The sequence below is a fragment of the Juglans regia genome, chromosome 3, assembly GCF_001411555.2.
Source record: "Juglans regia cultivar Chandler chromosome 3, Walnut 2.0, whole genome shotgun sequence".
Taxonomy (NCBI): domain Eukaryota; kingdom Viridiplantae; phylum Streptophyta; class Magnoliopsida; order Fagales; family Juglandaceae; genus Juglans; species Juglans regia.
In genome coordinates, this window is record NC_049903.1 from 60,215 (window position 1) to 85,561 (window position 25,347).

Consider the following 25,347-nt stretch of genomic DNA (forward strand, 5'->3'; position numbering starts at 1 on the left):
AGTCGGGTTGTAGCCCTAAATTATACACATAAGAGGGAAAATGCCACATTTTTACATAATAAAAAGATAATCTGGTGGCGGAAATATTTTTTGAACACAAGCCAAGATTCAGAGGGGAAAAAAATGAGACATAATAATTACAATATAATATAGCGTAATTATTTTATAAATAAATAAATAAATATAAAATTTATATAAAAAAAAAAAATTAATTTTTTAATAATAAATTTTATTCTTTTTAAAGCTTAAACCGTGCACTCCTCAACTCTACGTAGAATACAGGCAAAAATAGGTTCCCACTCGATAAACAGGACAGCAATGCATAAGTTGTACCCCCAACACACTCCATTGTAAAAGGAAGCATCGTCCGCGTTCTCATCTTGACCCCCGCACCCCTTCTGTCTATCTTCATTCCTGCCTTCTCATAATAAAGAAACAATGAAACATTAACCATGTCAAGATTGTCGTTAACATTATTTCTTGTGTGAATAAGATTGTATTTAACATTAAATCGTCCAATACATACCCCATCACTATCAATTGCAAAAAAATAAAAAGAATTACCAGCAGCTAACAAGCACCACTCTGCTTGAGAAACGGGCATTCTACATACATACAAATACACACGCATTCATAGAGAGACGTAAATATATGAAGAAAACAAAAACAAAACCATTCAGTTCAACAAATAAGTAACAGCCAAAGAAACAAATTCGGAACTGGAAAGCCCGCAAGGCCATCACTGCCCGTTCGATTTAAAGTAAAGAAAAGGGCTCAGCGCGCAGGCAGTCGTCATCGCAAAAGGGTGAAATTTAAAGACTTTATGGCAAATGGAGTCAAAGAAAAGCCCGCATATCTTTCTTGGTCTTTCTATGGTTGAGCCGCCAGCAGCCCCCCATGATCTTCGTTACAAAATTCAGGGGAGAGGGTAGCTTCAGACCGATATTCAAAGACATCCAAGAAGGGGACTTTTCGATTTGAGACCCCCCGCATACCAACCAGTCCTTGCTCTCACACTCTGCTCAGATAAGATCAAGTAGTTGATGATTTCTCTTCTAGGGTTTCAGCTCTTTCGTTTTATACCCCTCCATGTTCCCAAACTTGCCCATCTCGAGGATTCCGAAATTCCCAAACCACCCCCGCATCACCCTGAAGTCTGAACCGGTCCAAATTTCAGTGTCTTTTTTAACGAAAACTTATTTAGTCACAAAAAGAATTACGTAAAAATAATTTTAAAATTTCTACTTATAATCGGTTGGGGGAAATCCTCACATAACTGGACCCACTTTTTATAAAAAAGGTTATTTTTTTCACTTCTCCCTCTTCGTTTTGTTCAGCTCCACGACTCTTCATCTCTATATGTTCTTCAAAAATCTTTTAATTCGCGTAAAATTAGCAAAAGAGAAGAGCAAAACTAACGAGATAGAAATCTTCGAGACGACCCACGAAGCCGAAATCTTCCCACTCCCTTCGAAGCTAAAAGCTCTGCCTCTCCCTTCGATTTTCTACCTACCCCATTTCGTAAGCCGTTTCATTCCCACAACAAGTCGCTAGCAGCGCTTCCTCTTCTCGATGTTGCTCCAAGCCGCAGGACCCCAACCATCCCCTGTTTTCATAACTAAGAACAGAGTAAGCTGAATAGGTACTAAATACTTTCCCTCATGTTGAAGCATCGGGCATCATGAGAGACTTCTGGTGCTCTTTATATATATATAAAGAGAAAATCGAATGGAAAATTCGTTTGAACCCAAAAGAGAGAAACATATGTAGATTTGCATTCTTAAAACATTTATATATAACAATTGTTCTATAACAATAGTTCTGAAAGGTTCAAAGTATTCCATCACGAATTCTCCTGCTATTACATTAGCTAATGATGGCTGGTTAGAGCCTCCTGATCAAAATATACATATAAAGTAAAACATTTTGTAGTTGAAGTACCACATGGTATAACGTGCAAGGCACCACATGCATTCTTGTACGTCAGCATTCTGAAAGGTTCAAAGTATTAGAGTGCTTCTCATGTTGAAGCATCGAGCATAATGAGAGACTTCTGGTGCGTCATTTCATTTTTACCGTCGCGCCTCTCATCCTCTCTCGGTGAGTGGTGAGTATGTCTCCTTCCCGTTTACCTCTAGACGCATGCACGCACTTGTGCAAAATCTTGAAGAAGATGAAGCTCTGGGGAGAAGATGAAACTCCAGACAAGATGAGATTTTCGGGACAAGAGGAGTCGAAGACGAAGCTCGGGAGGGAGAAGAAAACTCGAAGACAATGCTCATATTCATTTTGGTTCCTGCTTTTTGCTTCTTCTTCTTTTTTTCATTTTACTTTCCCTCTATTTTTCCTGCATATTTCACTCACTCGATTTTTTTTTTTTTCAATTTTCAAAGTGCCACGTCAGCCGGTTCCGCGCCGACGGGTGCATATAGAAGAAATGAAATAATTTTATAAATTGATGTAATTTTATGTGATTTGTTAAATTATAAAATTATTTTTATTATAAAATAGATTATCAAATAACAAATTAGTTTATAAAATTCTTTATATAATTCTTTTATAAATATTGCAGTACTCTATTTACGTTCAACCACCTAATCCGTTTCAACTTTCAACTTTCAAGCTAATTCTATTCAAAATTGTAATATTTCTTATTAAAAAATAAACTTTCTTTATGAAAAAAGGTTGAGAATAATAAAAAAGTGATGAGAAAAATAAATACATATTGTTTTTTCATCTTTATGTTTATTAGGAATGCTAAAGAAAATGAAAAACTCTAGACATAAGTCCCACACTCTTCACACCACTTAAAAATATATGATTTTACTTTTTTACTATCATATTTAATGAAAAATGAAATATGAAATACGAGGATAAAAAAGTAAAATCATATATTTTTTAAATGGTGTGCAGAGTGTGATGCTTCTGTATAGCATAACTTAAAGAAATTTGATGATACTGAAATTATCTACTTTTTTTCTTTTAAAGAAAAGCAAACTTTATTATGATTCACCAGACAAGGAAAAAAACACAATAAGTAATATCCTCTACATCAACAACGAAATCAGATACACCTATTTTTTTGCTAAAACATGTGTTGCTTTATTCATATCTTGTTAATGAAATATACAATAATATAATAAAAATTATAAAGAAATTAACATTCAAACGAAACCAGTTTGGACTGAGGCACGAAAATATTTCTCTCTTTAAGGAGATTCAAGCTCTCTGCAATGTACAAAGTCTCAAATTAACCGGTGCAGCAGAACTCTTCTTAACTTGATTCCTCCATAATACAACAGCTCAATTGATCGTCGTATAGCCCGAACCAACTCTACACAAGTGATTGAGCTCAAAACTCTACCAAAAGAACACCTTTCTTTTATCTAAAAATACTCTAAAAAATACATACTCTCTAAGCTTATTTTTCTTATATTATTTTTTCTCAAAAATATATGTCACACCCATACCAAAAGACAAAACAAATATATATAAATGGGACAAAGAATAACTCTGGATGAAAATGGATATAACAGGAAAAAGAATTAAAGGCCAACGTCCAAATGTAATAAGGGCTTACGATCAAAACCAATAAAGTAAAACAAAGGCCATAATAAAGATAAGCCAGTTAACCAACGGCTACTAAAGCCAACAGAAAGAAAAGTAATTATTAAAAATACTAACATTTTTCTCTATTTTTAATAATAATAAAATATAAATAAGAGATAGACAAAGAATGATTATTATGCATCATAAAGATATGCTCTGCATTGAACCCTCACTTAGTAAAATAAAAACCTTTACTCCAGAGTCAGTAGTAGTCTCAGACTTAAACTATGACTGCTTAAGGGAAATAAAGAATTATTACTCACACACAATAACTCAGGTGTTGACATAAACTTTTTTAGCTAGCACATTACGGTCTTGTGCTAATCCTGGTTTCAAGAGTGTATTTGAGACTAAACCCAAATCTTATAGAAAGAGGCCTCACTCTCACACTCACATAGGTGAAATCTGTTAAGGGTGCTCCTATAATTCTTACACCCTACTCATAAGAACTACAAAATTTCATTAAGTGTTTTTCCAAAAACTCATCCTCCACAACATTATAGGATAAATGCACCCACATCATAGGAATGAGAATTAAAATAAATAGTGCATTTCTTACAACCATCATATGATTCGTTTTTCCCATTGAACCCAATTCTCAGGATCTCTGATCGCCAGGTTGGGTATCCCCATACATGGCTCATGAATTTATGGGTTTTAATCTCATTCATCTCGATGTATTCCAGACCATTTCTCTTGTCAATACCTTTGTAAGTGGACCTGCAAGATTATTACAAAACTTAACATAATCCACATTAATAATACCATCAGTCAAATAAGATCTCATAGTACTGTGTTTTCTTCTTATAGATCTGGATGTACCATTATAGTAACGGTTTTGTACTCTACCAATAGTAGCAGTACTATCACAATGAATTAAAATTGGTGGAACTGGTTTTTCCCATAAGGGAATCTCATGTAATAAATCTTTCAACGAGTTTTCTTCCTCACTTGTTGAAGCTAAAGCTAAAGCTATAAGATCAGCTTCCATGGTTGAGTTAGCAATAATCATTTATTTTTTAGATTTCCAACATACAGCACCACCTCCCAAGATTAAAATATAACTAGTTGTTGAAAGAGAATCACCTGACAAGGTATTCCAATCAGCATCACTAAAACCTTCAAATAAAGCATAATACCTTTTATAAAACAAGCCATAATATTTTGTACCGGATAAATATTTCATTATACGATCCATTGCATACCAATGGTCTCTTCCAGGCTTGAAAGTAAATCTACTAAGTACTCCTACCGCATAACCAATGTCAGGTCTAGTACAATCAGTCGCATAACGTAAACTCCCAATCATGCTAGCATATTTCTCTTGATTAATCACATCATCATCATTTTCAATAGAAAATAAATGAATACTAGAATCAAAAGAAGTAACAACATGCTTGCATCCAACATAATTATATTTCTTCAATAATTTTTCTACGTAATGCGATTGATCAAGGAAAATACCATCACATGTTTTGGTGATCTTCATACTCAAAATAAAATTAGCCTCACCAAGATCTTTCATATCAAAATGGTTACTAAGCATGCTTTTTGTTTCATCTATGACATGCAAATTAGAACCAAATATAAATTTATTCATCTAGGTCCCCATTTAAAAAAACTATTTTAACATCCATTTGATGAATCCTTAACTTAAAAATTGCTGCAATGATAATCAATAATCTAATGGATGTTATTCTTGTAACTAGAGAAAAAGTGTCGAAAAAATCAATGTCGGTTTTTTGTTTAAAACCTTTTGCAACTAGCTTTGCCTTGAATTTTTCAACTTTTTCATCTGGTCTAAATTTTTTTCTAAGGACCCATTTACACCCTATGGATTTGCAACCCAGTGGTAATTCAACTAATTTCCAAGTTTTATTAGAAATTATTGAATCTATCTCATCATCCACAGCCTCTTTCCAAAATACAAAATCAGGTGATGCTAAGGTTTCTTGTAAATTCTTTGGATTTTCCTCAATATTGTAAATATAATAGTCAGGACCAAAATCTTTTTCAATTCTAGCTCTCTTACTCCTTCTTAATTCAAAATTTTATTCACTTTCTAAAGGAGTAGAAAAACTAGTTTCTGAAAAAGTATTTTTTCTAAATTCTTGACCCCCACTATTATTTGATTTAAAAGGAAATTTTTCTTCATGAAAAATTACATCGCCTGATTCAAAAATAACTTTATTTCCAATATCAAAAAATCTATAGGTTGTGCTATTTTTTGCATATCCAAGAAAGGCACAAGTGGTAGTTCTAACACTCAATTTGGGCCTTTTAGGATCAGTTAGCCTTACAAAAGCCAAACAACCCCAAACTTTAAAATATCTCAAATTTGGCTTATACCCTCTCCATAATTCAAAATGTGTAGTTTTTGAATTTTTGTAAGGCACCCTATTTAAAACATGACAAACAGTTAAAACTGCTTCAACCCAAAAACTTAAAGGAGTGCCTGAATTAATAAGTATAGCATCTATCAACTCAATCAACGTTCTATTTTTTCTCTCAGCTACACCGTTAGATGCAGGTGAGTATGGTGTAGTAGTTTCATGAATAATTCTCAAGGACTGAACAAAAGTATTAAACTCATTTGAGTCATACTCTCGGCCTTTATCACTTCTAAATCTTTTAATCTTTCTACCAAATTGATTTTCAACTTCATGGAGGTATTCTTTGAATTTTTCAAAAGCATCACTTTTATTTTTTAATAAATAAACATACGTATATTTTGAAAAATCATCAATAAAAGTGATAAAATATCTATTTCTTCCACGAGTTAAAATTCCTTCAAATTCACAAAGATCAATGTAAATTAAATCTAACAATTTGGTATTTTTTTCAACACTTCTATGAGGCCGTTTTGTAATTTTTGCTTGACTACAAATTTCACATTTTTTAAAGTTCTTTGTCAGTTTGGGAATTAATCCTAAACTACTCATGATAGCAACATATTTACTATTGATATGACATAAACGTGCATGCCAAAAATCTAAAGAAGAAAGACTGTAAATAGAAACATTCGATGATTTATGCTTAACATTCAATGTAAACATAAAATCACATACATAGTCATTGCCCACAAAAATTTCATTTTTTGTTATAACAAAATTATCGAATTCAATAGTTTGTTTGAAACCCGTTTTATTGAGTAAAAAACTTAATATCAAATTCATCCTCATATACGGTGTATAAAGCACATCTTTAAGCGTCAAAATACACCTAGAGGTAAATTTCAGTTCAACCTCACCACTTCCAACAACCTTGGTTTTACTAGAATCACCAAGTGTAATATCTTTCTCTACTTTAAAATGAGTATAATTTTTAAACATACATTTATCATAGCAGATATGCCTATTGACACCAGAATCTGCCCACCACCTTTCAACAAATTGAAAGGGCTTATTGAGACATCCATCGCTTTCTGTGCACTTTTCAATTGTAAGTTTCATCTGAATTCTCCTTAAAATTATTAGTGAAATATACAATAATATAATAAAAATTACATTTAAATTAACATTCAAACGAAACCAGTTCAGACTGAGGCACAAAAATATCGCTCTCTTTAAGGAGATTCAAGCCATCTGCAGTGTACAAAATCTCAAATTAATCGGTGCAGTAGAATTCTTCTTGACTTGACTTCTCCAGTAGGGCTATACAAGAAACCGAGAAACCAACCTAGACCAACTCAAATCGGCCGCCGGAGCTCGGAACCAGCCGAAACCAGTGAAGAACCGGTCGGCGTGCGGCAGAAAATAGTGTAAACTGATATCGGCCAGTTCGGCGTGGGTTCGAACCTGGTTCAAACCGTTGAACTGGCCCATTAAAGAAATGTTATTTTTTTTATATATTCTGTATTCAAAACGACGCCATTCCACTTAAGTTTAAGTGGAACAGCGTCGTTTTAAGTCTGTAGTTGTGTTTCAACATAACTGAAACGACGTCGTTTGGTTTAATACCAAACGACGTCGTTTTATTCATAACGTATTAAAAGAAAATTAAGTAGAACAACGTCGTTTGGTCTAAACCAAATGGTGCCGTTTTGAAATTACGTCGTCTTCTTCCCAGTGACGCGATCGCATTTTTCATCCCCTCTCTCTCTCCTCTGCGACACACACTCTCTCTCTACTCTCTCAGACGAAACTCGCCGATGAACCGATCGTGAACCGCCAGAGAACTGCCGGTGTCAAGACGGCCGGTGTTTCTTCTCCCCATCTATCGGTTTCGGCCGGTTTCCTCCCCCAAAAATAAACTATCAGTCGGCGTCGGTTTACCCCAAAACCGCGTCGATGGGGTCGGTTTTCACCCTTATTCTCCAGGTTACAACAGCCCAACTGATCGTCATATAGTCCGAACCAACTCTGCACAAGTGGTTGAGCTCAAAACTCTACCAAAAGAACACATTTCTTTTATCTGAAAATACTCTAAAAAATATATACTCTCTAAACTTATTTTTCTTATCTCATTTTTTCTCAAAATTATATGTCACACCCATACTAAAAGACAAAACAAATATATATAAATGGGATAAAGAATAACTCTAGACGAAAATGGATATAACGGGAAAAAGAATTAAAGGCCAATGTCCAAATGTAATAAGGGCTTACGATCAAAACCAATAAAGTAAAACTAAGGCCATAATAAAGATAAGCCCGTTAACCAACGGCTACTAAAGCCAACGGAAAGAAAAGTAATTATTAAAAATACTAACACATCTTTCCTTATATGCTTAACAAACCAGTTTTTAAAAGTGGGTAGTAATAACTTTGAATCTGCTAATATCATCCCAGAGCCTTTCCATTGTTCTTGTTTTTGCTGCAAAGCTTTTGCGACTTATAAAGAATCACCTTCTAAAATTATGTGCTTAAGCCCCAAGTTTTGACAAAATGAGGGGTCCAAAATGCAGGACCCCCCTTCCCTTTCATTCTCCCTTCTTCTTTCTTCCTTCTTCCCCCTTCAATCTCAAGTCTCACGTCTGAACAGCTGAACTAGTGAACCTCCACCTCGTCGCCTCGTTCCCTCTCTGTTGCGGCCGTGAGTCTTTGCTCATCCGTAGTGCGCGACTTCAATCCGAGCTTCAGCCTACGGTGAGAACCTGATTCCAAGTTCTAAAATTAAATTGCTTGATTTAATTTTATGTATTCTGTTACTCATAGCATGCATGTTTGAGTATTTTATTGTGATTGAAATGAATTTGTTTTGTAAATTTATAATAAGGAAATGTGTTTGATAATATGTGTAATGTATTTGTAAGTTGTGTTGTATGCATGTAATGTGTTTAATAAAATGTGTAAGAAATATTTCTATGAAATTAGACAGATTCTCCTTAAAGCAATGTGTTAATCTGAAAGTATCAAGAACAACTAAAAGTATCATATTGTTATAATATAACTTTTTAATATTATATTTACTTTGAAGTTTGTAAAAGCTCAACTTCCAAACGGGCTGAGAGCCTGAGATGCAACATTTTTGTAAAAAACTTCAAGTGCAAATCTGTAGAGCAAATACATTTTTCACATTGTTAATACAATAAAAATTAATTTATTAGAGAACTTTAAAATCTAACATTTAAATTATAAATATGACATATGAACAATCATGTGGAGAGAATGGCACTAACTTGCAAATAATGTTTTTAATTATCACTAATCTTTTAAAATTACTAGGAAGATAGTGCAGCTTGCCTGCAATTATACAGCCATGGTGATCGGTGAAAGGATGGTTATATGGAACCATTCATCCTGGCTGGCCCCAAAGATATATTGTTGCTAATTAATCAAGCACTGGCAATTAATCCTCTACCCCACTTGATAATACAGAATTATGTCCTTTTGTTTTAACACTTGTTTAATTTATAGGCCTTTTTATGTTAAAAACATAGATTCATTTAATTGAGGTGCTGTTATTAATTTATGGTCTCTAAGTACTGTACATAGGGTCTGCTTAAAAAGATCGCCAACAATAATGAAAATGTCTAGCAATTAAATTTGTGCTAGCTGTCTAGAATAGCAAAAAAGCTACTTGCACCCGAGATGGTGGACACGCTGAGTACCCGAGCTACAAGTCAGCATTATTTAAACGATGTGTTTCACCCAAAATTAAACGCATCGTTTCTTTACTTAGTGTTGTTTCTAAAATCAACACTTATAAAATCAAACTGACCCCACGATTCACGAAGATGAGACAATATCTTCAGACTGAACCAGGAGGTTCTGAGGCTTCACGTTGCGGTGGGTGACGCCGTTTTGGTGGCAGAAATGCAGCGCCGGCTTCACGTTGCGGTGGGCGGCGCCGTTTTGGTGGCAGAAGTGCAGCGCCAGCTTCACGTCGCAGTGGGCAACGCCGTTTTGGTGGCAGAAATGCAACGTTGCGATGGGTGACGCCGTTTTGGTGGCAGAAATGCAGCGTCGGCTTCACGTTGCGGTGGGCGGCGCCGTTTTGGTGGCAGAAGTGTAGCGCCAGCTTCACGTCGCAGTGGGCAACGCCGTTTTGGTGGCAGAAATGCAGTGCTGATACCAGCTGTTGGAAGTACCGCCGCACGAACGGCCCAGCCAGCTTTCTGGCCATGACCTCGAGGATTTTGAGGATGTTGGGGTGGTCCTGGAGGCGACGCATGGCCATGATCTCTCGGATTCTCCGTGGTTCCATGGCGGCGTCGACGGTTTTGGACTTGTCGATGATCTTCACGGCCACAACTGTGTCATCCACTAGTGACAGTGCTTAGTACACCTTGGCGAAGCTGCCTCGTCCCAGTAACCGCTCCAATTGGTACTTCCCAAGGTAGTGGTGTTGGATGCCGATGATGATGTTGGGGTAGGCGCAACCCTTGGTTCCATGGCTCGAGAGGTCGAGAGAGAGAGAAGGAAAAGAATCAAGAGATGCATAAAACGGGTGTGAAGAATCGCGGTATTTTTTTTAAAAATAATAATATAAAACTGATGTCACGTCAGACGATTCCGCTACGGGTACCCAACGGCGGGTACCTGTAGCAGAATTGCTAAAATAGATAGCAAAAAGAGAAGATATCGATAATGCCAACGCATGGGATAATTGAGATTCATCGACAATAATGTAAAATAGCGACTAGATTCTAGAGCCATATACACCTTTTTGCTTACCACGAAATGATTAAAATCCTCACACTCAAGTGCACTTTCTAATTTAAATAAATAAAATATGAAAAGGATTATTAAATAAAACACTTTTTAATTCTTATAAAGAAAGATATTATATATCAACCTTCTTATTATTTCGAAAAATAATATTTACATTTTTAGAAATTGATGTTTATAGTTTTAGGGTCTAATGCATTTAAATAATTGTGAAATGTAATGGAATCGACTTTTGCATGAGAATGAAGGGGTATTCTGGGTTTGCATCTATATGTTTTGGTGTCTGGATGTGATAGTTATTAGCGCCTGTTTACGTTTTAACTTGGATCCATGGTTCCATATTGCCGGTAAATGACCATTGTGAAAGTAATTTGACCATCTTTCTAAATGACCATTGACACACAAGTTATGAGATCTATAAATTCTTGAGTTTTTAATTCAATGCACTATTTTTATTTTATTTTATTTATGTGTTAATTATTTATTTGTTATTGTAATTTATTTTGGTACGTTTTTGTTTTGGGTTATTATTTCCTTAATATTTATTTATATATGTCATTTGTGTTACTTTATTTTTGGGCTTGTTTATTGTAGTGTTTTATTTGTGGACTGTGTGTGTGTTTGTTTTTGGACCGTGTGTTGTGTGAAGCCCAAAACCCAGCCTTGTGTTTATATGACATAACCCGTTAATCCAACACGAATACGATACGATAAAAGCGGATTAGAGTTTAGCCTTAACGGGTTCGGGTTAAAACGGATTGACATGTTAAGACACGATTGCTTAACGGGTTGATAACAGGTCAACCCGTTATGACTCGTTAAAAAATTTAAAATTATAATTATACCCTTATACCTAAAAAATAAAATTATTAGGATTTTAATTTCGATATTTTTATTGTTTGGATTGTAATTTTAGACTTGTAGTTAAGTCGTGTCAGAGTTTGAGATTTTGACACGACAAGTTTAACGGGTCGAGTTAGAATTGACCTATATCTATCTCTATTATATAAGTATCTATCTAACTGCTACAGTGTTTTTTCTTGTTCTCCCCATTAAATTCTCTTCTTTCCGTTATCTCTGTTAACTTTTGCCCTGCCTTGCACGCGTTCTATAATCAGCTGTCTACTGGCACTCGTAGGCCCACTGGATTCTCCGCTCCAATCGCTCCTCAGTCTCCCGACTCTGGCCACGCGCCGCGTCCCTCATACATAGAAACGAATATACCGATGAAAACCTGGAAACTAGCAGCATATGAAAGTTCAACTGCCCCTGTGCCACACTAGAAAAACAAATTTGACATCCAATCAAGAAACCCAAAAATATCCATGATAAAGAAAACCTGAACCCAAATAGAGCGCCTCAATTCACACGAGATGGCGAAATAAATCTGAAACTACACTTCACATTCAGATCCCATCGACTAAAAACAAAGGGGATGAAAAAAAAATCCACAAGAAAGAACAAATTTGGCATGCAACCGAGAAACCCAAAAAATAAAATTACATTTGGACCAAAAAAAGAAAAAACTCCTACAAAAAAACAAACCAGGATCATTTAGGTTGCGTTTGGATGTTGAAGTGAGTTGAGTTGAGTTGAGTTGAGATGATAAAATATTATTAGAATATTATTTTTTAATATTATTATTATTTTAGGATTTGAAAAAATTGAATTATTTATTATATTTTATGTTGGAATTTGAAAAAATTATAATGATGAGTTGAGATGAGTTGAGAGATGTTTCTTCAAAGGCAATGACAGAGACGGGAAACCACGTCTCCTCTGTCCAAGATCTCCACCGCATGAAAGAAACTAACATCACCACAAAACATGAAGAGGACCTTACTGGCCGCCATGGAAATGTATTGAACCCTTACGCAGAGCGTTTTCACCTTCTGTCTCTCTTTGACGCTGCGGAGGTGGGGTTGAAATACATTTTGTAAATTTATATTAAATTTGTTTAACATATATATTATTAGGGTAGTTATATATATTATTTTATTTTCAAATCTTTAGTTCATATATTAGTATGTATATTACTAGATTGAATGGATATATAATCCAGTGTTGATTTTTTCGATGATTTTTTTCTTTCATCTTCTTGTAAAGTTTTTTTTTTCGTTGGGTCATTTGCAATGAATATCTATGTTTTTTTTTTTTCCTTTCATTTTGTCATGAGTTCTTTCCTTTAGTTCTGTAATTTTCGTATTTGTAAATAAATGTACTTTTTTCGGATTAGCATGTATATTAATTTTTTTTCCATCTATATATATATATATAACAATATGATATATATATATATATATATAAGATTAACATATATATTTTTATACATTGGGCGAGAGAGGATATGAGGCTGATTTTAGGCAAATTTATGTTTATGGTAATTTCAAAATTATAGGTGAATCAGATCAAATGATTTTATTAAAAAATAATATATCTACTTGTGAAAATTTGTAAATTATAGAGATGGGTTGTTAATAAGGTAAAAACGTAAAAAACTTTCAACAAGGCATGCGTGCTCTATGCTTAAGCTTAAAAATAAAGTTAAAAATAAAGTTGAAAATAAATTTTTACAAAAATAATTCCACTCAACTACTCCGTAAAAATGCTCGAATTTAAAAAAATCTTAAAAATAGAGTGTCAATCATTTGAAGATTTATCTAGCAGCTTCCTAATCATGTATGCACATTTGTTTTTTTATTATCTCAATTCAAAATTATTTTGATCATTCTCAAATTTAGTTATAATTAGTTAGATATTTTTTGTTATGTCAATGTTAAATTTTATCATTCCGTTTGAAACATTTCTTATTTCTTTACTATTTAATATAATTAGTAGATCATCCTGCTTCTTTGCAACATATTTCAACTCGATACTTCGGTTCAATAACTTCATTTAAGAGGGAGATTAGTTAGTACTATTAGAAGAAAAAAATAAAAATGATATTTTGATCAAGCTTACAAAAATTTAAGATTCTTAGTCTCATTTTTCAGATGTTCATTCTCTAAATTTGAAACTCTTAGGGTGAGTTTGGGATCATTTTTCAGATGCTCATAATTTAACTCTTAACTCAACTCAATTTAACATTTAAATACAGTCTTATCCTCATTTTTCAGACATTCATTCTCTTCATAAAGATCATGTCATCCTCATCCATAGAGCTGACAAAGAATACTCATATAGATATATATGTATTTTATTTTTATTTTAATAAAATATAATAGTACTTTGAACTGAGCATAATATATAATATATTACTAGTAGTATTATATATAAGTATTGACACGACACGAATAAGATCCGTTAATACAATTTAACACCCCTAATTGGATGGCGTATACCAAAGTTGGAATCCCAAAATCTATTTGTTTATTCAGGTCCGAAAAATCTGAAGCATAATAATGATATATATAATATGAATAAATCTTTAGATCAGCCCCTGCAGCAGCAGCCCGGCGCACACCTTACGTGTCCATTAAACGCACGTTTCGTTCCCTCTCTCAGACAGGTGCACACCTTATTCTGGTCTCTCTCTGTGTTGATCATCTTAATTCCTCTCGTTTGGCACCCACTAATCATTTCCTAGATTGCTTTAGCTTGTCCTAACCCACCCTTTTGTTCCTTGTCGCCTCGTATCTCCTGTGCCATCCCATTTTGTGGCTTTTGCGAAGTATTAGAGGCAAAAAAATTCACGACCTAGAAATTAGGTAAATCTTCTGAGAAACCAGGGCAAAGGGTCTCCCACCCTCCCATGCCCAAATATAATTCACCCTCTTTTTTTTTTGGGTTGTTGTTGTAAATTTCTTCTTGTATAATCGGTTTCTGTAAAAAGCTAAGATAAGAACCTCGTTGTTGTTGGTTGTGTTTGACATTAAAAAAAGAAGAAGAAGAAGAAGAAGAAGAAATAAATATTAGTAAGAAAGAAATTAGTCAAGTTCATGGCGGGATGCCCGATTATAACAAATGGGTCTGTCCTGGATTTTGTTGAGATATTTAGTGATTACTAAAATAATGGTCGTTGCCTTGCTACTGATCATTCCGTAAGAGATGGCGTCGATGAAGTGGTAATGTGTGGTGCGGGGTGAAGTTGAAACAAGGAAAAAGTGTGGGAGTTGAGGACTATTTTTCTGGAAAAATTCGGCGTGAATGTAAATGTAAGGACAAAGGACACGTGAGGTGTGCTACGGATCAGCTGTGAACAGGGGCTGATCCGTAGCATTTCTCATATAATATAACGAAAGAATAACGACCAGGGTCACACAAAGTAGTGGCCTTCAAACGTGTGGCTCTTCCTGTAAAAAGTGTAATCCAAGCATCCAAACCATTAAACAATTCGTCGCATCACATTAACTCTTCCCAGCCCCTGAATAGTTGATGCAGTATAGAACAGCCTCTTTCTTTTGGTTTTAACTTTTAATACACATAGCATATTCCGAATACTGCAGTACGAGCCAGTTTAATTGGACCAAAAAGTTGTTCCCTCCTTATGCTCCCCATGCATCATAATGACATCATATCTCTTTTATTCAATATTAACTCAGCGCCCAAAAATAAATAAATAAATAAAGGCTCTTTCGATCGCTTCGGTGACAAATATTATTCACGTACGTACGTAAAAATACCCTACCGATCCAATATCACTCGCTGCCTCTGAGATTATCTGGAAATTTATGTTCGAGTTTTATATATAATATTGTAAAATCTTTGAATATTTTTAAATTTTCAATAACTTACCTAGCTACTGTGTTTATATTATATTTTCTTAGGTCTTATTTGTTTTTATATATGAAATGAGATGAAATTTTTTGATATTAAAATTAAAAATTGAATAAAATATTATTAAAATATATATTTTTTAATATTATTTTTATTTTAAAATTTAAAAAAATTAAATTATTTATTTTATTTTATATAAAAATTTATAAAATATATAATAATTAGATAAGATAAGATGAATTGAAGAGTTTTCTAAAAACAAACGAAACTTTAATGCTCTGGAAGCTTAAATACGGCAACGATCGAAAGGGAAACATTTGGACGACATCCTTTTGTCAAACGGATCCGGAAAAGAAGAATTGATGGGAGGGGACAGTTCGGAAAAAGAAGTCCGGCCAGAGTGAGAGTTTAGTGCTCTGGAGTCTGGACCTAGAGTAGTGTATATTGCTGATCATGTTAACAACTCGACTATCCAACGAATGAATATGGTAGAGCATATATGCATGAAATAGACACCTGGCTCCTTTTAAGAAAGTATATATAGAAGAAGAATGTGTCGAATAAAGTACCATTATCGGTTTAGTACAAAATCATTAAAAAAAAAAGCTATAATATGTAGTTATGTACTATTATCGCCAGTACTTATCATGAACTATTTTAGGAATGAAACAACTAGCTAAGCTAGACTATGGGACAGGATGATATATTTTGGTAGAAGGCCGCCTTGTTACATGTCCTAGCTAGGAACCAAAGTGAACTTCATATAGCCGGCCAGTAACGGACCTCCAATATTTACATTTTGCGTACGATTAATTAAGGTTGCGTTTGGTTAGTAAACTACTCTCAACTCATTTCAACTTATCATTACAACTTTTTCAAATCTCAACACAAAATATAATAAACAATTTAACTTTTTCAAATCTCAAAATAATAATAATATTAAAAAATAATATTTTATCAATATTTTATCATCTCAACTCAACTCACTTTAACATCCAAACTCACCCTAAGTTTAATTATTTGGTCGATGGTACAGTACGATTGTCCATTAATGCATGCAAAGTTGATTCTCCCGGCCTTTTCGTCAAAGCCATCATATACAAAACGCCTCTTACAAATTAATTTCAGACTTAATATTTGGCGCCGACTAGCTAGAGACTTATATTTCTATACATATATATATATATATATATATAATATTCTTTCTTAATAACCATTTATAACAATATAATTACTTTATTACAAAATCAAGTATGATCGATCAGCTTCTTTTTTTTTCTTTTTTCTTTTTTTGTCTTCTCTTTTAATGACACACACGTATGATTGTATTAGTGCATGCCACAGTAACTCGAGTACAAATTTATATATACTAGACATGATGAATGGATGTATATATTAGCCGTGCTACGTACGTACATGCATATATATTGTCATGAGCTATATATATATATATGGTACGTACGTATGAGCTCATGATCAGCAGAAGGATAATGGGTAAAACCAAGCAGTACTCTCTAAATTAACATGAAAATATTCTACTAGAGTAGAGTGACATTACATATATACAAGGGTCACAGCCGGCCTCATCCTAAATGTTGTTGAAAGGCATCTAACTAAACTAGCTTATAAAGTGGAAAAGCTGGGTGGGAACTAAGAACCCATTTTTTGTGGCTTTGGGTAGAGAAGAATAACTAAATTCTTGACTTGAGAATATGACCTATTGGCTTTAGTTTGAGTTAGGATTCTAAAATTCCTATTCCATAGGAATCTTTTAGACGTTTTTTCGGCCCCCAACTTTTCTCCACAAGGAATAGCATTCCGCGGTCATTTCTTACTTTCTAATTGAGCCACTGCCAGCATGTGTGTGTTGAGGAATAATTCCACATTGGCTGTGGATAAGGTCTTGAGTATGTTTATAAGCAATGAACAATCCTCTCTTGTAGAACCGGTTTTATGAGATGAGTTAGGCTCATGAATTTCATCATGGTATCAGAGCCTGGTTCAGGACGAATTGGAGCCCAAACTATTTACCCCGTGACAAGGACCAGAAAAAATACTGGCCTGCACGTGAGGGAGGGTGTTGAGGAATAATTCCACATTGGCTGTGGATAAGGTCTTGAGTATGTTTATAAGCAATGAACAATCCTCTCTTGTAGAACCGGTTTTATGAGATGAGTTAGGCTCATGAATTTCATCAGTGTGGTCAACAAGTCACAGCCAATAGGCGCCTTAACAAAGTTTTTGCTTATGATTGACTAGTCCATAACATGATTCTCATACATATATATATATATATATATATATATACATACACACACACATATGATGCGCTTCTATTTTTTGCAGTTTCTTGATCTCGTCCTCAAAAGTAAATTTATATTGATACATAATCCACAAAAGGAAGTGTAAGTTCGAGAACAAAAATCCTTCTCTGTTCCAAAGAGGAGAGAATAACAATATCGTAGAGATCAGAGGCCGAAGGTAATAGCAATAATTAGTTAACAAGCTGATCAGTAAAAGCGTAGTACGTACTATTCCCTGATACTGTTCAAAACAGAAGCGCATGAAAGAATGGGAGAGATTTGAAGCATGTGAGGGCATTTGGGCAAGGCCGCAGTATCAAGGAAAGCTAAGTACTTTACATGTACCATTATCAGAAAGATCACTGGGTCCTTGTTGAGAGGCATGAAATGAAAGTTGCAGCAACATGTTTACTCTATTTACGTCTGGTCACAACCACGTACATTAATAATTAGACATCCATCGATCCATAACCTCTCCAAACGAGAACGTTTTTCATTTCCTGCGCGCAGCTAGCCACTCTCTTTCTCGTTTTAATTTCCCCTTTCTTTTTCTTTTATTTCAGTCGAAATACTTGTTAACTCTTGGCAGGACACAATTAAATCTATCATTTTGGATTCGGTTCTCTATAATTTTTTGTCCAGTTAAAATCCATAATAAATTACATAGAGAAATAGACATCATGAATGCATGTAGATCCTACGATAATTAAATTTGTGCGCGCGTAACATCCACTTGAATAACATAAAATCCACATATTTTGTTTATCTCTCTCAAAATCTACCTTACAATTCGGACAATCAACTCTATAAATGATTCTAATCCATAAATCTGTCATATTTCCTACGCTACCTTACACTATATATATGGATTATTCAAATATGCTATAAAATGACGTCCAAGAATTTTGAAGGTCCTTGTTGCGAATCATCAAAATCCAAGAGAATTCGCCAAGTTGGTAAGACATGCATGAGTTCAAATACAGAGAGCAATTTAGAGCTATATCTGGCATGGTACCAAATCCCTGCCTCTTGCTTGTGCAATTTATTCCTATCCACATGCCAGCAAACTATTTATTAGGAATTTTGCTTTAGCGCTTTACATAAAGGCCGGTTTTATAGATTCTCTCAAACTGCATTAAATAATAAATATCCTCACAAATCGGAATCAACGATCTTTCTATGAAAGGTCAGTCTGAAGTAATCTGCAGATATTATTCAAGGAATACGAATTATTTTCTTTTTGATTAACTTGTTTATTTTAATGATCGAGCTCTTAATTGGCCTCTTACAAATTCATTAATTTGTTTAGCAAATACTCGTTTTAAACATATCTAGAGTGCTCGTTAGGTAGGTATCTTCGTATCATCAGCTCCGTCCTCATTCATGAATAAGGTAATTTGTTTTTGTATCGCATTTAATTTGATGGAGATTTGGTCTCCATAACTTATATACGAATTTATTCTGCATTAGCTGTTGATCATATGGATATTATTCTTGTAATTTTAAATTGATTTAGCATAATCCCTGACAATCACCGTAGGGCCACCAGAGCCATCAATCCGGTAAAACAGCATTAGCATAATGCAGTACTACAAGCTACACATGCACGGCTTGCTTGGGGAAAAACCAAAAGAACAATCCTAGTTTATATTTTGCTCGATATTACGTTGACAGTGTTTGCTATGCAATAAATTTTTTTTTAGCAAGATGCAGTGAGGAAGGATACGTCATGGGACGAACATATTTTAGTATGCGTGAATGCATATATGTCATGTAAATATGAATCCTTGTATGTATCTAAATCTGCATTTTAGTCACTCATTCAGACAAAAATGTATGAGATTATCACTTGTTCTAAAAGTTTAAGTTGATGGATAGGAAGAGATAGCTAGATTTCATTATTTATATTTGTATCATCCCCTTCAATAAATTGGTCTAATATCATGTGTAATATTTAATTAAATGAGATAGTGTAAAGTCAAAATTATAACTCAGATTCTCTACACAGATACTATGTGAAGTCAACATCTATTCCATAAATTTAAATTAATTAGAAGAGGTAGATTTAATCATATAGATTTAAATTAAGTATTAACAAAGTGTAATACTTAATGAGAAATGCTAAATCCACATGCGTACATGGAGGCTCCGACAATAGTTTTTTATTTTTACTTAATGATTAAGAAAGTATTTTTTAATGATGTTGTGAATTTTTTTAAAATATTTAAAAGTGTTAAAAAAATACATAAAAAAAAGCAAAAAAAAAGAAAAAAAAAAAAGCACCGTCGGGATCCCTCATGTCATACTTAATATGCAGAAATTTATCTATTTGTTTTTCCAGTCACTGAACATTTACAAATTAAACATGTTTAAAAGCTTATATTGACTTTTCTAAAAAAAACAAAAAAAAAAAAAAGCTTATATTGACAAATGCAGCAACAGAAAAGCACTAATCAAATAGAGCGAGAAAAGTTCATAGATTCAAACAAGAGAATCTCCAAAGCTAAGGCAGGAGTCGATGGCAAGGAAAGTGGTCCTCTTCTAGGCATGACTTGTCATGGTTATCATCAAATGCAAGTATGGAAGCAAGTACAACTCTTCCTTTTTTTCTTTTTACCGGGTCCCAGTTGATTAGGATTCGTCGGTGCGGGACTGGCTGTCTTATGCCAATTGAAGAATGCATAAGTTTTGGGGCCCTCTTCTATTTTATATGCGTGGGCTGAATAAGTACCAAACTTACTGAAGGAGACAAGATCGAATGTATTCCTTAATCCTTATTCCATTCCTTGCCTCCAAACAATGTCCAAGGAGCACCTCCACCATTTTTTTCTTTCTTAACTATATAATTCCATAACTTGCAGGTGCTCCAGTCAACAGAATCTTCTTCTACATTCTCCAAATAACCATATAAAACTCCCTTTCGTGTCTCCATCTGCATCCTTTAATACAGATGACACTCAACTAAAACCTTTTTACAATTGGTATGAACATCGACAACAGAGTGCAAAAAGGACCCTTAACACTCAACTAAAAGAATCTTCCAAGAGGAGAGGGTGAGGGGTGAGCTTTGAAGGTCTCAAGACAACAGCAATTGTGGATTCGCCTAATCCAAGCTGCTATAAAATTCGTCTCTTAATGCCTGGAATAAGATTCCTGCCTATGCCGGGCGGACTAATACTAACGCAAAACAGAAAGACTTTGTGGCGCATCAGTTCTGGTACCTAATACAACGTGTGAGGTGTTACAGAAAGTACTGCAGAAGAATTCAAATAGATAGCAATTCTGAGAATGGAAAGTGGAGCTTGAGGACAGGACCCATAGTTAGAAAAGAAGGAAGGACAAAATCTCTTTTCAAGTCACTGTAAATATTGCATTGGGGCAGGTACTCCATTGGCTCTTACAAAGATTCTATGCCTCGAAACCTCCATCCCGTGGCCCCCCACACCCGGCCAATTTGCTTTATAAAGCCCGCGCCTTAGAACACCTTTTGTTTGTGGGAAGTGGGCGAAGGAGAAGGCAGACAAGCAAGAGCAATTGTGCGTAGTTCTATTTATCTGAGAATCAAGACGTGGTCTTGTACCTGAAGAATAGAGTATCATCAAGCTCCAAAATTCAGGGCCATCATTTTGGATCAGGAGAAGAAAAAAGAAAGCACGCACAAGGTAAAATTAGTACTGATCTTGAGCACAACACTTCGGTTGTTAAAGCCTCTACATCAAGATAAACTTATGTCAGGTTTTTGTTTTAAGGACAGAAGATGTACCATCATCACCAACATCAAGGAAAGAACATCCACTCTTCTTCAAGAATGTCCACTCCTCCAGAGAGACATTTATTCCTGCAAGGTGCGAACAGTCCTGGAGATTCTGGACTTGTCCTCTCAACTGATGCTAAGCCAAGACTTAAATGGACCCCAGATCTACACGAGCGTTTCATAGAAGCAGTAAATCAGCTAGGAGGAGCAGACAGTGAGTGTATATAACAACCTACGGAGAATGAGAGAGTAATTACAAATGATCAAACTTCAGCTAATTTGCATATCATTCTTTCAATGCAGAGGCTACTCCAAAAACAGTGATGAAACTCATGGGGATTCCAGGACTCACCTTATACCACCTCAAAAGTCATCTTCAGGTGAATATCAATACTAGCCAACGTCACTTATGAAAGTTTCCTTGAATTCCAGTACAGTAACAGAAATTTCCTAGTCTCATCTTTTATTTAGGATTAATCGTAGAACCAATCCTGATCTTTTAACGGCTTTGTAAAATAATTCCCAGGTTATTACTTTCGGCGCATGTCATCTTTAGATTTTAAGAAACTCACAATAGTTCCCATCTATCTCCCGTTAAATTAAATTTTAACACGACGATATCATCTGGTGAATATTATAAGTGTAGCCAATTAAAAGCTGACACATAGACGTTGTCCTTACACTTCAACCATATCATTGAAATAAAAATCAAAACACAAAATATCATTTTTAAATCCGAAAAGAGTAATTCTACTCAACATCTTAATTCACATCATCTTTTCATCATCTCATAATATGATATTAAATGATTAAAGATTATTTATTATATTTTACTTATGAACATATCTCTTAATATCATATCATAAAATGATAAATAAATTTTTTTTTTTATTTAAAACACTTAAAAACTTAAAATAAATGCCGCATCCCTTGGGAGGCCCGAGTTGGATTTGCCAAATGTGGATTGTGGGTCACCCTCGTCCACTCCATCGGTGGTTTGGTATGTTTGGAAACTCAATTGTTTACATACTCTTCACTATTATCTTTAAATAACTCATTATTATTAATAAATTATGTATAAATTATTTCATTACTATTAATAAATAATTTAAAATATTCTTAACATCACAACGAAACCTTAGTCACTACTACCCACGAGGTGGCCCTTATAAGTCATTCTGGGTGATTTTATTACTGTGGCTACCATGAATGCCACCATGGGATGTGATGAGTTTTTATTTTTGTTTTTGTTTTATAATTTATATATTTTTTAATATTTCTTCGATTTTTTTTAAAAATATTGGGTCTTAAAAATTACTTTTTGTGTGTGTGTTTATGTAGGATTAATTCCCAATAATTATAGGGTTATTATTGTTATTATTATTTAGCCATTGAGTTTATAAAAATTAAATTAGCATGTTAAGTTTTTTTCCATTTTTTTTAATGTTGATTTACTTTACATTTTTGTGGTATTTTAGGTCTATTTTATTTTATTTTTTTAATATTTTATTTTTGTTTTTAAAAGCTTATTTCATATCTTTAAATATTTCGGGAGATTGGATGAGAGGTGTCATATACTTACGGTGGGTCATAGATATGCCACCATCCAAACAAATTTTTCACAAGGACTCGCAACTAGACCCATAAATTTTTATCTCAACTATATATATATATATATATATATATATATATATATATAAGGGATTCTTGAACATTTTCTCCCTTTTTTTACGCCCAAACATGCTAATATTACAAAAAAAAATTGAGGTTTGGGCCTTCACGTGTCCTTGACTGGGTAGGAGAAGAGTCAAGTGTGCAAATGAAATCTACACAAAACACTTCATTTATAATTTGGGGTTTCCAAGGGCTAAGGGATGGGGGTTTATACCCAAAACACATGGTCTCGTTTAAATGCAAATGAGATTACATAATTGAGATAAAAATTAAAATTTAAATAATATATTATTATAATATATTTTTTAATATTATTTTTATTTTAAGATTTAAAAAAATTAAATTATATATTTTAATTTATATAAAAAATTTAAAAATTATAATGATTAGATAAAAAATTTTGTAAAGATAGACAATACAAGAATGAATGCTAACTCTGCCTTGTTGCTAGCAGAAGTACAGGCTCAGTAAAAATTTGCATGGACAGGCTAATAGTGGGGCCAACAAAACAGGTAAGAGGACGATCTCATAAGATTTTGTCTAAACACTTTCAAGTAATTATTTAGAAGCAAGTTTAGAATTACAACGGACATCTTTGCATGTAGGTATGGCTGGACTGGGGTGTGACAGAGTATCTGAAGCAAACGGAACAACTTCGAACAATTTAAGTATTGGACCCCATACAAACAAGTAGGAACACAAAAGAATCTCACGCTCTTTATGTTCAGTTATCTATAAATCTAATGTTTTAAATCAGCTTGACTATTCAAATTCACCTTAACAACTAAAACTTTGAATTCCAGAAACTTACATATAAGTGAAGCACTACAGATGCAAATTGAAGTGCAGAGAAGATTACACGAGCAGCTTGAGGTATATGATACCAGAAATTTCTATATATATGGGCATTTTTTTTTTTTTTTTTTGTTAAGGGTTATTTAGCAGAATTCTGATCATCTGTTTGGAATTAAAACAGGTGCAGCGACACTTGCAGCTCCGGATAGAGGCTCAAGGAAAATACCTGCAGGCAGTGTTGGAAAAAGCCCAGGAGACACTCGGAAGACAGAACATAGGTACCGTGGGACTTGAAGCTGCCAAAATGCAACTATCTGAACTGGTGTCCAAAGTATCCAATCAATGTCTAAATTCTGCATTTTCAGAGCTGAAAGAGCTGCAGGGGTTGTGCCCCGAGCAAGCCCTAGCAACCCAGCCCACTGATTGTTCAATGGATAGCTGTCTAACTTCCTGTGAAGGGTCTCAAAAGGATCAAGAAATACACAACAGGGGGATGGGGATGAGACCTTATTCTGTAAATGCATTCTTGGAGCAAAAAGAGATGTCTGAGGGCCACGTGGTACAAAAAACAGAACTCAAGTGGTCTGAAGACCTGAAAGAGAGCATGCTTCATTCCTCGATGGTTAAAGATACACAAAGAAGAATGTTCCCTATTGATAGAAGCTCCAACGATTTATCCATGAGAATAGGACTTCAAGGAGAAAAGGGGAATGGCAGCAACAGCTGTTCTGGAGGAAGATTTAAAGGAAGGGACTTGGAAGACAATTTTCTAGACCGAATCAACAAGAAGGCAGAATCAAGTAAACCAGAAAATGAGAAAAATTCCCAAGGATACAGAGTGCCTTACTTTGTAGCCAAACTGGACCTAAATGCCCATGATGAGAATGATGCTGCTGCTGCTGCTGGAAGTTGCAAGCAATTCGACTTGAATGGTTTCAGCTAGAGCTGAGAGCCAGAGGGATTAAACCAAGCGATAAGTAAAATAGGCAAGGCTAGGTCATTAGATTTGTATCAGAAGGGAATGGTCAGAAAGATACCTGCCGCTCTCCTATTCTTGCCAGATTGCCATGAGCAATCGATGGGAGAAATCGGAATAAGTTGCACTGCCAATTTAGTAGCTCCTGTAAAATTTACTTTTAATATCTCGTACATGAATGAGAGCTCAACGATTACATGCAACATGCCTTCATCTTTCGTGTTCAAGATGCTCCAAACTTCACCACTATAATTTAGGCCTCTGCAGAAAACTCAATGAACCAACCCGCCAGTGAGACCCGACCCGACCCGATAGGAAAACAGGTTCAAGCAAATTGCGAGTCGAACCCGCTGAAACCGACTACTGACGTTTTAAAAAGGAATTAATTTCCATAATCATTCTTCATTT

At 34.5% G+C, this 25,347-nt stretch overlaps 1 protein-coding gene and 1 long non-coding RNA gene across 3 annotated transcripts; one reads left to right on the forward strand and one right to left on the reverse strand.

Annotated features, from left to right (window-relative positions):
- Positions 1-212: 212 nt before the first annotated feature.
- On the reverse strand, positions 213-1,057 carry LOC118348049. The gene is made up of 2 exons (XR_004801185.1): positions 565-1,057; positions 213-418 (listed from the first exon to the last, which is right to left on the reverse strand). It is a non-coding gene; the product is annotated as an uncharacterized LOC118348049 (long non-coding RNA).
- Positions 1,058-20,932: 19,875 nt separating this feature from the next.
- Positions 20,933-25,142, forward strand: LOC109000408 (myb-related protein 2-like). Of its 2 annotated transcripts, none has more exons than XM_018977269.2 (7): positions 20,933-21,402; positions 21,490-21,708; positions 21,798-21,874; positions 23,623-23,680; positions 23,774-23,858; positions 23,972-24,041; positions 24,145-24,906. In XM_018977269.2, the coding sequence occupies exons 2-7, from the start codon at positions 21,498-21,500 to the stop codon at positions 24,904-24,906; spliced, it is 1,263 nt and encodes a 420-aa protein (XP_018832814.2). In that variant the 5' UTR covers positions 20,933-21,402; positions 21,490-21,497. The 2 variants fall into 2 exon arrangements, with proteins under 2 accessions (XP_018832814.2, XP_018832813.2); XM_018977268.2 differs by having other exon boundaries at positions 20,934-21,402; positions 21,495-21,708; positions 24,145-25,142.
- The last annotated feature ends 205 nt before the right edge of the window (positions 25,143-25,347 follow it).

What these genes read in the sequence shown, in the direction of transcription:
- LOC109000408 (XM_018977269.2), top strand. Translation starts at nt 21,498, where the DNA reads ATGTACCATCATCACCAACATCAAGGAAAGAACATCCACTCTTCTTCA. An exon ending in TCAGCTAGGAGGAGCAGACA is followed by an intron (nt 21,709 to 21,797) that starts GTGAGTGTATAT and finishes CTTTCAATGCAG; the next exon opens with AGGCTACTCCAAAAACAGTG. An exon ending in TAGTGGGGCCAACAAAACAG is followed by an intron (nt 23,681 to 23,773) that starts GTAAGAGGACGA and finishes CTTTGCATGTAG; the next exon opens with GTATGGCTGGACTGGGGTGT.